A 13444-nucleotide genomic window follows, 5' to 3' on the forward strand; every position below is an offset into this window, starting at 1 on the left:
GAAGCGGAAAGGCGTCCCTTTTCCTTCTGTACCCCCGGCAATTCCGCTGCCAAACTGGTAGAGTGCTAGAAATCTTGTGTTGCGTCATCAGGGAGATCAGGAAGAGGTTGCGAGATTGCTCGAGGGGCCATTATTACACCCATGCTAACCGTTAACTTAGCGACCTCTGCTTTCAAGGTCTCTGTCATTGCTTGCATAGCGGCTTGGTTAATCAGGAGTGTTTGATGGAAATGGGTGGATTCAGCTTTTTGCTCTTCGAAGGCGTGCTGGCAAGTGCGCTCGACAGTTAAGAGTCTGTCTTCGGAGAACGGCATACCCCCGCCAGACGTCTCTGACGCCTGTGTTGCATTCCTCTTAGGGGGCGAGGTAAGGGAGGCATGATTGACCTGCTCGGCTGGCAATTTTGCAGCACGCTTAAGAGCCTGGTTTTCTTCCCTGAGCTTTTTATTCTCCTTGCGGAGCTGAGTCAGTTCTCTGCGAATTGCTCTCAGCTCGTTTAAGAATGTTTCTGGAATCGGCGGGGGAGTGAAGGAAGATTGCAGCGAGCCAGCAAGAGGGAGTCGTTGGGCGCTCACTTTTGCTGTTGAGTTGGAGGAGCAAGAGCAAGATGCCTGATCAGGCTTGCTCTTCTGGGCTTGCTTGGTTGAACTTCCTGGGGAAGAGGTCTTTGGGACCTGTTTTGGTCCCTGTTGGGTCCCCAATGTGGAAGTCAGAGTGTTGGCGGCCACTTGTGGGTTTGTGGGTGATTGCCTCCGCAATTGAAAACGGCGAGGGCTGTTCGCGGAGCCCGTGTGATGGGCTCCTTAATGCACTATACACTTCGGAACACACGGGTGGTTGTCCATAGAATTGGTTAGCCCACAACAGTGAGCAGCGTGGCTGTGGCTGGTTTTCAGGGCAGACGTCTTGGCGGTGGCCAGTTCACCAGCATGTTGTACAGGGTTCTGTCTTTCGTTTAAAGGGCTTGCATCAGTACGTAGCTTAGAAACTTGTGCACTAATTAAATTTTTGCAGAAACCGTTGCGTTCGGTGTTTCTTTTAATACTCGACAGCTTTCCATTTGTCAGCCAAATTAACGCGCTAAAATGCTGTAAACTATATCTGAACCGGATTTTTTTGGTTAACTAGATTGCCCTGCCACTGTTTCAATTTTTTGGCCCAAGTTAAGTAAAGACCCTTTGGACAACCCAACAAAGGTTCAAGGGAAGCATTTGAAATAGTTGGATGTGCTCATCTTGACGCAGTTGCTTAACATGCCGTCAAACGGAGGATTGTTCACTGAGCCGTCATTAGCCGATGTGCTAATGACCGCTTGGCGCATGTGGTCATTGCTTTGCAGAACCATTGTCGAGTGAGCACATGAGAGCGTGTTCCACTCTTGGTATGTATGATATCTATGGAAAATACGTAACTAAACACGAGCGAAGAAAATTTTGTCCGGGTGTGTATCGGCAAGGCCTGCCACTGTGGCTGAAAGAGGCCTCCCTGTGCGTGCAGCCTGTTCATGGAGATTACGACGAAGGCACCGAGTGACTGTTGCGAGGTGCAGTTCCACGAAGATGGCTCGTGGTCCCCGCTTGTGGCCAAGAAGGAGACCCACCTCATCAACAGCCCCAGCTCGTCAGGGGCGTCCACCTCCAGAAGTGCCGCCCCCGTGGCATCCTGTAAGCATCTCGTAAACTGTCTGGGCAGCAGCCGAGCGCGTGAGCCCGGTAGTGAGTGCCCGCTCTTTTTTCCCAGCGTCGAGGGAGCAGTCGGGGCGGCCCAGCAAGCGTCCGCGCGTGGTGGTCATTGACCTGACGGGCTGCAGCAGTGACGAGGAGGAGGACACAGGGCGCACCTCGGTCACTCCTGTGCCCCAGATGGGCCTGACGAGCGACGACGAGGACAACGGGGGCCGCAGCTCGGTGCCCACTCCTGGCTCCCACCTGGGTGTCCCACCGCCGCTGGTGTCCGCACCTCCAGCGCACTCACAAGGTCAGTGCCGGTTGATTGTGTGTACAGCTGGAGAGAGGACGACAGCTTAGGCCCAATTGCTGTTGTTATTGCTTTACTGTGGGCTGTACAGGGCACTCCAAATACTTTTCAGGACAGGATGTGGCTTCTCGAAGACTAAAAATTGGCATAATTTTTGGAATTCTTCTGTCTGTGCCTGCAGCACATTTCGAAAGCAGGAAGCATTTACTCTGCTAATGGATGCAGTGTTTGCTGCAGCTGTAACAGACGGCTGTAAGAGACGGTAAAATCTGAGCCAAGTGCACAGTATAACCTACATTAGGTGCTGCTCAGGTTGAGTTCTGCTCAAATCGCAAAAGACAGCTCACGGCCAAACTTGCAAACACCTACACCCTGTAAATTTAAGAAAACAGTGTTTCATGCACAGCAGGTGTCGCCCATACCGTTGTGAAGCAGAAAGCACGTGCTGAGCCTCTGCAAAATGGGCGCAGCATCTGTCCGGCCATTATGTTAAAATTTCATGCAATTGAGAATTCACGCCTGGAATGCGCAAACAGTACTGTGTACTCGCCATTCATAAGCATGCATTCAGATCAGCTTTCAAAGTAATCTATGGTAATTTTCTTATTCTTGCATCTGATTCCTAGCTGAAGTCCTTGTAGCACTGCATTTGAAAGAATGGGGCTTGCATGGCATTTTATTGCCCATCAAACTGGTGTACCACAGCACACACGCAAACCACATACATGCGCCAGAGGTAATTTGTTTGCAAGAGCGGTGGGAGCAGCAAGAATAGATTGGACACCTGGCTCAAAGACCGGGAAAAGAAAAGAAAGCTAAGGGAAGGCATGCATTTGTTGTGATTAAAAAGGCAGTGTTTGCACGGTGTGCACTGGACTGCTCACAGATTCTTTTTTTCTGCTGTTATCTGCAAGAGCTAATTGGTGCAGAAGTTGCAGGTCCTGCATGCAATGTTTTTTTTTTTTTCTTTTTGTCCACTTTGTAAACATGGTTTTAAATAAGGGGATGTTGCCATAGCTTTGGTCTAGTGGAGGTGCAAAATGCACATGAGCAGAGCCAGAAATTGTGAGCTCCCCCGCATCCCCCTCCTCTGACAGATAGGGTGATAAAAGGTGGCAAACACAGATAAGTGGCTTGCAGGCAGAAAGGGATAGGAAGCAACAAATACAGCTAGCCTCATGCCCAAGCCACCCTTCTGGTATCTTCAGGGACTGTTTACCCTGACCGTGGCAGTGGTTGACGTGCTGCGCTGTTGGTACCAAAGGCTGTTTGCCAGGGTAGCAAGGCTGCTACATGGTTCACCAAATGGACGTTTTGGGAAGGACTGCACCAGAATCGCAGTTGAGAGCAGCACCACAGAAAGAAAAGAACACTTGTGCTAAAATGCGCGCATCTCATGAGCCTCAAAAAAAAAAAAAAAAAACTTTCAAAAAGGATTTTGCACACGTATTGCGATATTCGATGTGTGTCGCCTGGATGATTCCAAGCTTGTGTTTTCCCAACGTGTTGCCGGCAAAGTTTATTCACGTTATTTGCCTGGCGCATGGATGCCGTACCAATCAGATCACACCACCATTTGGCAGTGGGCAAGCAGACTGATGCGAAAATCCATGCACATTATTAGATTCCACCATGTGAAATTTGCAGCTCGTTTATTATTAATTTCCTGTCGAGATTTGGCACACGACTGCTTGCATGTGCCCGAGGTGAGCGTGACAGTCGACCAAATTCAGAAAACTGTTGTTTGTTTCCAGGCAGAGTGCTAGCATCTATCTCCCCTCCCTTTTCAAGCAATTATCTGCATGCAAGCGCAAAGGTCGTATATAAGAAGACCTGCATGGTTGGTGCCTTCTGATCTTTTTGCTAATAAAAGGATTCCACATTGTTTCAGAAATGGTGGTTTTTATGGCGTCTGAGCCCAGCTCTGTGGCAGAGGTCACCACACTAGCTTCCAGGGCATTGACCATGTGGCCGCCGTACCTGTGGCAGCTCAATGATGTTTCGAAAACACACTAAGCAGTACTGCTGAAGCACAGCCCCTAATTCGGAAACACCGAAAAAGCATGCGCAAAGGTCGTATATAAGAAGACCTGCATGGTTGGTGCCTTCTGATCTTTTTGCTAATAAAAGGGTTCCACATTGTTTCAGAAATGGTAGTTTTTATGGCGTCTGAGCCCAGCTCTGTGGCATAGGTCACCACACTAGCTTCCAGGGCATTGACCATGTGGCCGCCGTACCTGTGGCAGCTCAATGATGTTTCGAAAACACACTAAGCAGTACTGCTGAAGCACAGCCCCTAATTCGGAAACACCGGAAAAGCATGTGCAAAGGTCGTATATAAGAAGACCTGCATGGTTGGTGCCTTCTGATCTTTTTGCTAATAAAAGGGTTCCACATTGTTTCAGAAATAGGGGTTTTTATGGCGTCTGAGCCCAGCTCTGTGGCATAGGTCGCCACACTAGCTTCCAGGGCATTGACCATGTGGCCGCCGTACCTGTGGCAGCTCAATGATGTTTCGAAAACACACTAAGCAGTACTGCTGAAGCACAGCCCCTAATTCGGAAACACCGGAAAAGCATGCGAGCACAAGGCTCAAGGGCGTACACAATCCATCCCATCTCGTTGTGATCTGAACGAGAGGCTAAAATGGCTCATGACAAAGATGGGCTTGCCTGAGATGTGTGCTCCGTCTCGGTTGCTGCATTGAGTTGCTCTCTCTGACACCCGCAAACTCGGTTCTGCACTTGCGCACACACATGGAGCCGTGGTGCCATCTCACGGGGCCCAGATGATCCTCTTTTTGTAAAGAGCGGCACCACCTAACGTCGCATGCTAGATGCATTGGCTGCTAGCTCATGTCTCCTCTTGGTAGAGCCCACCGAATCGACATTGCAAATCTCCACAACTCTCAAAACATGCAGCTTTCAACTGCACCCCTTTCTTTTGGCCTTGTTTGTGGGAGTTGCAGCCTTTAGTTGGGTCGGGCACTTAGTAGTTCAAAAAGGCTAATTGAGTGTTGTTTGCAGCTTTCATTTGTGATTATTTTGAAATAATCACATCATGTTTTGGAAGAGTAGAGCTCTGACCCTTCCCGTCTTCATGTCTGCGTGCTCCTAGGTGGTCCCCCGACGACCCCGCTTGGTGGCAGCGGCCTGTTCTCCCCGCCGGGCTCCTCGCCACCGTCGTCTTCGTCAGGAGGCACGGCGCCGCTCATCTCCCTGCCGTCGCCGTCCTCCTCTTCGTCCTCCTCCTCGTCCTCGTCGTCGTCATCCTTCTCGAGCATCCTGGGCCCCACGTCGGGCCCGCCCCTGGGGCCCTCCCCGCCCTCGTCGGCCCCGCCCACCTCTGGAGCAGGCGGCAGCAGCCTGCACTACTCCAGTGCGCCCCTGGGACCCCTGGGGTCGGCCAGCAGTTCCAGCAGCCGCCTCATGCCCTCCGGGGGACTGGTGCACGGCACCTCGTGAGTACACGCCACCTGCCCGCTCTCTTTTCACCCTCCCCCACCAGGCAGTGCACCGGCGGCACAGAAGGAGAGCAAGGCCTTGTCATGGGGGAGGCAAGTTTGTAACAAAGTTGAGGTTGTGGTTGAATTTGCTTATTTACAGCTACACTTTGTTGTAGATGTTGCCCACGTCTGTCGCAACAGGGTGTCAAGATTCAATTGATTGCAGTGATTACTTCATTATAGTTACGTCTGATGCGGTAACTAATCTGTCATTGGAAGTACGCTGTAATTACCGTCTTTACTCGATTCTAACATGCATTAGATTTTGATGGTTGGAGCAGAGTACAGCGCACAGACATTTTCACCGCATTGGATTGGATTGGGAAAACTTTATTGGGGCCTTCGAATAAAGTTCTATTACTAGGTCTTCATGACTTGGCCGGAGTCGTCACCGGAGATGTAGCTAGTCTGGCTAGGGGGCTTCCGCTGCCATTCACCGGGTCGCCGGCGTCCCCGTCTGGCCAGCACCACGATGACTCGCTGGACAGCCTGGAGTTGGAGATCTTGATCCTCAGTACACACCGCCTCTTCGAAGGCAGGCGGCAACCTTTTTGTTTTTGATTTGTCGAGGTATGAAAGGCAATCCCAGACGAGGTGTGCTTGAGTTTTGCTGGGGCTTTCCGGCTCACCCAACAGGTGGCGTCAGGGTGTGTCTCCAGGTGCATCTTGCACTTTAGGTAGGGCTCCAGACCGTCTTCGTTTGGAGTTGCCTATAGACGACCTCTTTGATCAATCCTTTGCAGGGCGGCGGGAGCATGCATCTGGAAAGTCTATAGGCCGGAGTAATGTCTTTGGAGGTAGTCATCCGGTCTTGTGTGCTGTGTCACAAATGCTCTCCGACACCTTGCTCGGCGCGGTTAGTGAGTTCATGTGCACGAGCGTGTGTGGCTTCATTGTGGTCCTCAGTATGTTCCAACACTGTCTGTCCCTGCATGTGCCGGAAACCACTTGATTATTGTTTTTCCCATGAGGCTTGGTTATCTTCGCAGTAGTTCTTTTGTTGCGGGGGAAACCCTGCCTCTTGAGAAGATTTTGGCAGGTTGCCCGGAATCACTCGGGTCCGTTGTGCAGCCGGGACCTTTGATGGCCAGCGTAATCGCCACCTCGTCTGCTTCCTCAGGTCTGCCTCTCACATTGGTGGCCGCCATTCTGAGGTTGCCCTCAGCGTCGACCACCGTCACCACGAAGCCCTGTTCGTTCTGGTATTCAGTGGCATCGACGTAACGGGCTCCAGCGTACCCCACCTGCAGCTCCGCCAGCGCCTTGGCCCGTGCTCGCCGCCTGCCCTTGTTGTACTCTAGGTGCATGTTGTGCGGGACTGCATCCACCTGGATTTTGTCCCTGGTGATGTCTCGTAGCTGTGTCTTGGCTCCCTGCTGTTCGTGGTAGCTGTAGCCCAGCTTGTGCAGGATTCTTCTGCTGGTTTCGGTTATTTATTTATTTATTTATTTATGATACCCTCAGGGCCAAAGGCATTACAGAGGGGAGTGGGGGTAATGTACAAGTAAACAAACAAGGAAAATATAAATTACAATATTAACTAATTATACATTATTAGCTAAATCACCGAGAAAAAAAACTCACGAACATAACAAGAAAACAGACGTGAAGAGCTCCTATTAATACAATTCTAGTTAGAAAATTTCGGAACTGTTCGTTTTCAGTAATAGACACAGCACCAGAAGGAAGGTGATTCTATTCTCTACTTGTCTTAGGCAAAAAAGAGTGAAACAAATGCTGGGTGTTGCAAATGCCAATTCCAACTTTGTGGTTGTGGTTGATACGATGAGATTGATAATGGGGCGTAGCGATAAACTGGTTACGCAGAACATGGTGGTGATACAGTTTGTAAAAAAGAGTTTAGTTGGCACATTTGGCGGCGTGCCGACAGAGATGGGAGGGCAAGGTTAAATTTCATGGCAGTACAGTTAAACCTCGATATAACGAAGTCGTAAAAATCAGCACTTTACTTCCTTATAATGAAATTTCGTTGCATCGAAATCCGGTACCTACCAAAGCAATCGCTCCTTTATTTCCTCTAAAAGCAGTCTGTGACCATCTTTTGCGTCTGTTTTGACATCACATGTGGCCTCACAGTGCGCTCATAGATAGGCCCACAGGGACTGCATTGCATCATGCTGCCCAGTCGAACGCGTGAACCTCTGAAGCACGTCAATTGCATCAAGCACCTCGCGGTTGCTTGGGGCTTCAATGTCCTCGGTATCAGTGTCAGTGTCTGGGTCCTCCTGCGTGTTTCCCAGCACGTCCTGCACAATGGAGTCGTCTGTCACTTCCTCGGTAGCGACGACGCAAGAGTTTGCGTAGAGGAAGTTGTCCAGAGCGACACTATCAGGAATGGCCTTATCACTTTCCAGGTGCCTCCATGCTTCTTCAGGGCCCGCCTGATCGTTTTCCTCGCTCAGTGCATGAGCAGCGATCATAGCTTCTTTCACTGTCCTCAGCGCTCTCGCATTCTTCGGGGGTACTTGCTGTTCGAGCCAAACCATGCTCAAATCTGGCTTTCCGGAAGCAGTTGTGGATTGCTTCCTTAGATGTCGCCTTCCAGGATGCAGAGAACATCTCCAGAGCTTGAAAAATGTCCACCTTGGTGGGCCGTTTTAAAGGAGATTGAGCAGCAGCTTGTCGATCAGCCTCCGACGATACACGCACTTCACGCTGTTGATAATTCCCTGGTCAAGCGGTTGAACCAACGAAGTGTAGTTCGGTGGGAAAAATTGTAGCTTGACGTTTGTCAGCTCCACGTCGTCGACGTGATGGGCAGAACAATTGTCCACCAAGAGGCACACGCTGCGGCCGCCACTCTCATCTCTTTGTCGAACTCGCGGAGCCAGTCACGGAAGATGTCGCGGGACATCCACGCTTTCTTGTTTGACGTATACAATTAAACACAGATATATCGAACACGGATTCGCTGCTTCTCCCTTGCTTGCCGCGCGCCTCGAAGCCCGGCCGCGTGGGTTAGTTACCCGAGTCGCTCGCGCTGTCAGCACTTCCCCTCAGATGTTGTCATGGGGGAAATTGTCCTTTTGGGTAAATCTTCTTCAAGTCCAGAGACTTCGTTGTAATGAAATTACAGCAACATTTGCTTCGTTATATCAAGATAAAATATACATGGTTTCCAATGGGAATTAAGTTATGTATGCCTTGTAACTCCGTTATATTGAGAGTTTCGTTATAATGAAGTTCGTTATATCGAGGTTTAACTGTAATACTGGCTGTTCGATTGTAGTTGGACAGAATAAACCTAACTGAGTTAGTTTGAACAAGTTCTAGGGCATTTATAAGTTTATCCTGACTTGGGTCCCATACTGAGCATGCGTATTCCAGTTTGGAACGTATTTGTGTTTTGTAGAGCATTAGTTTAAGTTTTGATGGTGCCTTTAAAAAATTGAGACGTAAGTAACCAGTTTGCGTTGCTAATTACATATTCGGTGTGAAGGTTCCAGGTTAAGTTAGTGGTAATGTGGATGCCAAGGTATTTATAAGATGTAACTGATTCTAATTGGACACTGTTAAGATAAAAGGGTGGTGGCACAGCCTTGGTGCGGGAAATATGCATCACTTTACATTTCTTAATGTTAACCAGCCTTTGGACCAGTTAGCAACAGCATTAAGGTCCGGCTGTAATTTGGTAGTGTCATTATCACTAATTGTTTCACGAAAAACAACACAGTTGTCTGCAAATAAAAGAACATTAAAGTTCAAAAGAGTATGTGATGTAAATAAGAAACAATAGCGGCCCAAGAACCGATCCCTGTAGAACACCTGAGGCAACGTGACTAAAACCAGAACTAATGGTCAGCCTCTCTAGCTGTGCCACTTGTTGGGCCTCAATGACTTCGTCCGAAATGCTGGCTTAGCAGTTGCTCAGTACTCATGGACTCAAGTAGTCCGATGGCCATTTTATACGCCCTTCGGATGACCGATTCCAGCTTTTCTTTCTCATTGGTTTTGCACCTGTGAAACGCCGCCATGTATGTTATGTGGCACATGACGAATGACTGCACGAGTCGTTTGAGGTTCTCCTCGCGCAGCCCCCTCTTTTTATTGGATACTCGTTCCATGAGCCAAGGGCACTGGCTGCCTTGCCGGCAATCTTCGCCATTGTGCCCCCATTGTTGCCCTTCTCGTTGAGAAGCATGCCCAATACTTGGATGCCCTGAGGATCGCAGACCCGTCCTGGGTGTAGATCTTGATCTCGTCTCGTACTCTTCTCTCATAATGGGAAACAGCGCAAAAACAAAACTTGGACAAGAAAGTGTCACGATTTAGTCCTGCGTTCGTGAACCTGTGAGGGTAGGGGTACCCTCCAGCCGAGAGACGACATGCAGCGTGCTGGTGGTGACGGTGACTGACCCCCGAGCAGCCGTGCTCGGCGGTGTTTATTGCCCGGCCACACACAAGGTTGCCCACCGAGCCTGGTGGGGCCACTGAACTTAGCGGCCAACGAATATCAGGGATGGGGGGCACCACACACTTGTCACAGAAAGACAACGGGACGAAGTGCTACTAGCAACTGAAACATTTAATCGTCAAAACACACAAATATATACACACAATCTAAAACTATGTGGGCTTGTTGAACCTATACCAACAAGCCCAACTCGCAGTTCGTCTAAATACTCTTCTGTGTTGTCCATGATGTCTGTCCTTGGGCATGTACAGTAGCAGCTCATACTTACTCGGTGAGCATCTCAGGCCAGTGCCCTTGAGACTGCCCTCGACTGTCGTCACTGCTTTCTGCAGGACGTTTTCCACTTGGGCGTTGCTACCGTTCTTGACCCACAGGGTGATCACGTCGGCGTATATCGTATGCTCGACGTTCTCCACCTCTGCGCGCTTGATCGTCACCAAGTTGAATGGGAGCGGCGAGATCACTGACCCTTGCGGCATGCCTCGTTTCCCAGTTTCCTTCGCTTTCATCTCGTCATCTCTGGCGATGAGCACCGCTGTTCGCCTCTTGAGGAAGCTCTTGATATACTCGTGAGATCTTTTGCCCATGTCCAACCATAACAGCCCAAGTGTTTATGAATGCCGGAACTTCAGTAATAGTCAGGCAGGACAGCTCATTGTAACTCTCGAAAGACAACGGGTTGGGCCCCTCGCGCATTAGTCCTGGGACTCATTGAGGATAGTCCATGGGTAGCACGAGGACTCTCCTTGTCATCCAAGTACGTAGAGTACCGGATTCCATCTCGGGCAGCCTGTGGTGAGCCTACAGCCGGTAATTCAAGGTCCACAAAGTGTGCACGCGTACACAAGCCATCCCCGCAACTCGGGTTCCGAAACTACTTAAGGGAATCAACAAGGGTGCACACTGCACATTACTGCATCAACAACTCCTCCCCCTCCTTACCACCACCGTCATCGTCATTAGCTTGTCCATGTCCACTGTGGGATGAAGGCCTGCCTCACTCTGAGCAGAGGTATAATACAGGAGCGCTGTGTGGCCGCCATTTATAGTGAACAGTGTGGGCTAACGTACGGGATAGCAGAGGACCCCGGCTAGCTTTGCTAGAGAACGCTACGCGCCGTACACTAGCCCTGCGGAATCCGAAGACTCACGCACGGGTTCGGGTACTCACATGCGGTAGACAGGCTCCGGCAATCCAAAGTGAGGCTTTATTGCCTGGCAGATACAGTGCATACACCAGACAACACGACTATCGCTCGCGGGGAGACAGTGGCTCCTGTCGCTCGCTCAAGCCGCTGGGCTCAGACCTCGATATCCGTCATCACGGTCGCGGGAGCAGGGGAGGCATCCCGAGGCGACCGATCAGGGCAGAATCTCTCGGCAGAGTCCGTGGAGCCAACTGGGTTCACCGTCATCGGGGCATTCGGCGTAGGCACAGCCGAGCCAACCGACTCCGACCAAATCGCCCAGTCGACTCCCCGCCGGAGCGCTCGTTCGTCCCGCAGGTCAGCTCGGAGGGGAGAGGAGATCTTCCCCAGGTCGGGGAGAGGGTGGCGCTAAGGAAGGTGACAAACTGGTCCTCCTTCCCTCGCGCCCTCGCGCACACGTTCGCGGCAAGCCGGTTCGGCGCGTCGCGCGGGGTCATGAAGAGGACACGACCTACGTGACGCGCCGGCTACCCAAAATGGCGGCTCCCAGCTCGCGGAAACATGTGCAGGCGAGGCGTAGGGGAACACGGGCCCCCACAATCCCCCCCTCCTCAAGACCGAGCCAACACCGCTAGGGCAACCGCTGCCGAGCAAAAGTACAACACACCCCGAAATTAACAGCACTCGCCCCCGGTCAACAAAGGTCCGCAAAGTTCCTAACAGTTCTCCCATCTCGAAGCAGCACCACACCACACGCACAGTCCACGACACACCTTCAGTCCAGCGCGTATTGTAGTCACCGGAGGTGGGGCAGCCCAGGAACAGTAGGCCGAGGCAGCAGATGTAAACAGCAGACGAGGGCGGCAGGTGTAAACCGCAGGCCGAGGAAGCAGGCGGGCCGACGTCTCCTCAGACAGGAGGGGCCTCTTAAGCCAGTCGTCCGTCCGGCAAGGCCACCAGCGTCCGCCGCAGAGACGGCCGCCATGGTTGTAAGGGCACAAGAAGAGCCAGTCGACACGGGGTCGTGGCCTCGACAGTGTGCAGGCCGGGCCCGCCAGGGACCAGCCCAGAAGAGCAGCTTTTGGAGTGCTCGTGAGCTGCCAGTGAAGCGCCCGTGGCAGGTGCCTTGGAGAGGCGCCAGGTGTGCCTGCTCAGGAGGCCGCATCTCGATCGTCGCTGGACCGCGTCAAGCGGGCTGCGGCCTGGGGACGGGGCCTGGGCTGCCGGAGATGGTAGGCACCAGCAGCTTCCGGAACCGGCGGCGTGTGGTGTGGCTGCGGGCGACATGACCAGACCGGGGGCAAACGCCAGGGGGGACGTGCTGCAGAAACAAGTCGGGAGTAACAGCAAAACAACGCCCAACTTCCCTGCTGCTGCTTTCCGAGTGGGAAAGCGAAACAGTGTACTCGGGCCAGGCTAGGGCCAAAAAAAAAGGAACCCTAACACTGGTGCAGCGGTTGGATAACCCGGAATTTCGTGTGCTAAGGGGCAGAAGCCCGCCCCGGTATCACACACTACATTCGAGGTTATCAAGCCAAATCACGGAGTGGCAGAACTTAAAATGTAAGCCTTAGGCCCCACGCGTGATCGGCCGCCCGCGAGCTGCATAAAGAGCTCAAAAATCGCTCTTCGCAGACTGCGCGGGATAACCACCTTGAAGGGGTCAGAGGCCTCCTTCGATGGGATGTATATCAGCAGAAGTTCCCCTTAGGTTGAGCAGAAACGTAACCTACCAGAAAAAGAACAACCAGAAACAAACAAAGCAAAACAATCAAACAAATAAACGCGCCTGCAGCAATACGAACTGCTTTGCGCTCGGCGCCGACAGCAATACCAGCTGTTAGCGGACGCCACGGCGGCCGCGCCGCCCCCCTCCTCAGACTTTCGGCTCTTCCTGGCCTGTCAATGATTCGGGTTCACAAATATTTACAACTTGGTGCCGACAGCAATACCAGCTGTTACCGGACACCCGGTGGCCGCGCCACCTCGCTCCATCTCAGAGCACGGCTCTTCCCTGAGCCCAACAAAGACAACAACAACAACAAAAAAAACAATATATCCATATTATGTACAGGCTATTTACAAAAGGGATAGTTCTGCTCACCCTTAAGGAACTCTTCGCTGCTGAACACCGTACGGGTGGTAAGGGGGGGGGGGGGGGGGGGGGGGGGGGGTTGCCCGGGATTCGGCGCGGGGTGGCAGCCGTCCCTTCGGGGCTCCCTTTGTTACGCTGCGCGATGGGAGGGTGCGTGGGGCGCCGCGAGATGCGGTGAGCGCCCGCGCGAGCTCTCGGAAGCGCAAGGCGCGCTCGTCGAGCTACCGTCGCGGCGGCGGCTGCGCGGGTGGGAGACATGGCTTCCCTGCCCGCTCGCGCGGCCT

The 13444-nt window shown here is 52.1% G+C and overlaps 1 protein-coding gene across 5 annotated transcripts in view; it reads left to right on the forward strand.

The window, feature by feature from the left end:
• Positions 1-13444, forward strand: part of Su(var)2-10 (E3 SUMO-protein ligase Su(var)2-10) — an 81345-nt gene that overhangs the window by 45460 nt on the left and 22441 nt on the right. For all 5 annotated transcript variants that reach the window (XM_077700457.1, XM_077700454.1, XM_077700455.1 and 2 more), the window contains 3 exons: positions 1498-1664; positions 1741-1977; positions 5095-5437. In XM_077700457.1, coding sequence (XP_077556583.1) covers positions 1498-1664; positions 1741-1977; positions 5095-5437 — 747 coding nt within the window. The remainder of the gene's footprint in view (positions 1-1497; positions 1665-1740; positions 1978-5094; positions 5438-13444) is intronic.

Source organism: Haemaphysalis longicornis, unplaced genomic scaffold, assembly GCF_048455015.1.
Source record: "Haemaphysalis longicornis isolate Haplotype H1 unplaced genomic scaffold, Haemaphysalis longicornis Haplotype H1 scaffold_2, whole genome shotgun sequence".
Taxonomy (NCBI): domain Eukaryota; kingdom Metazoa; phylum Arthropoda; class Arachnida; order Ixodida; family Ixodidae; genus Haemaphysalis; species Haemaphysalis longicornis.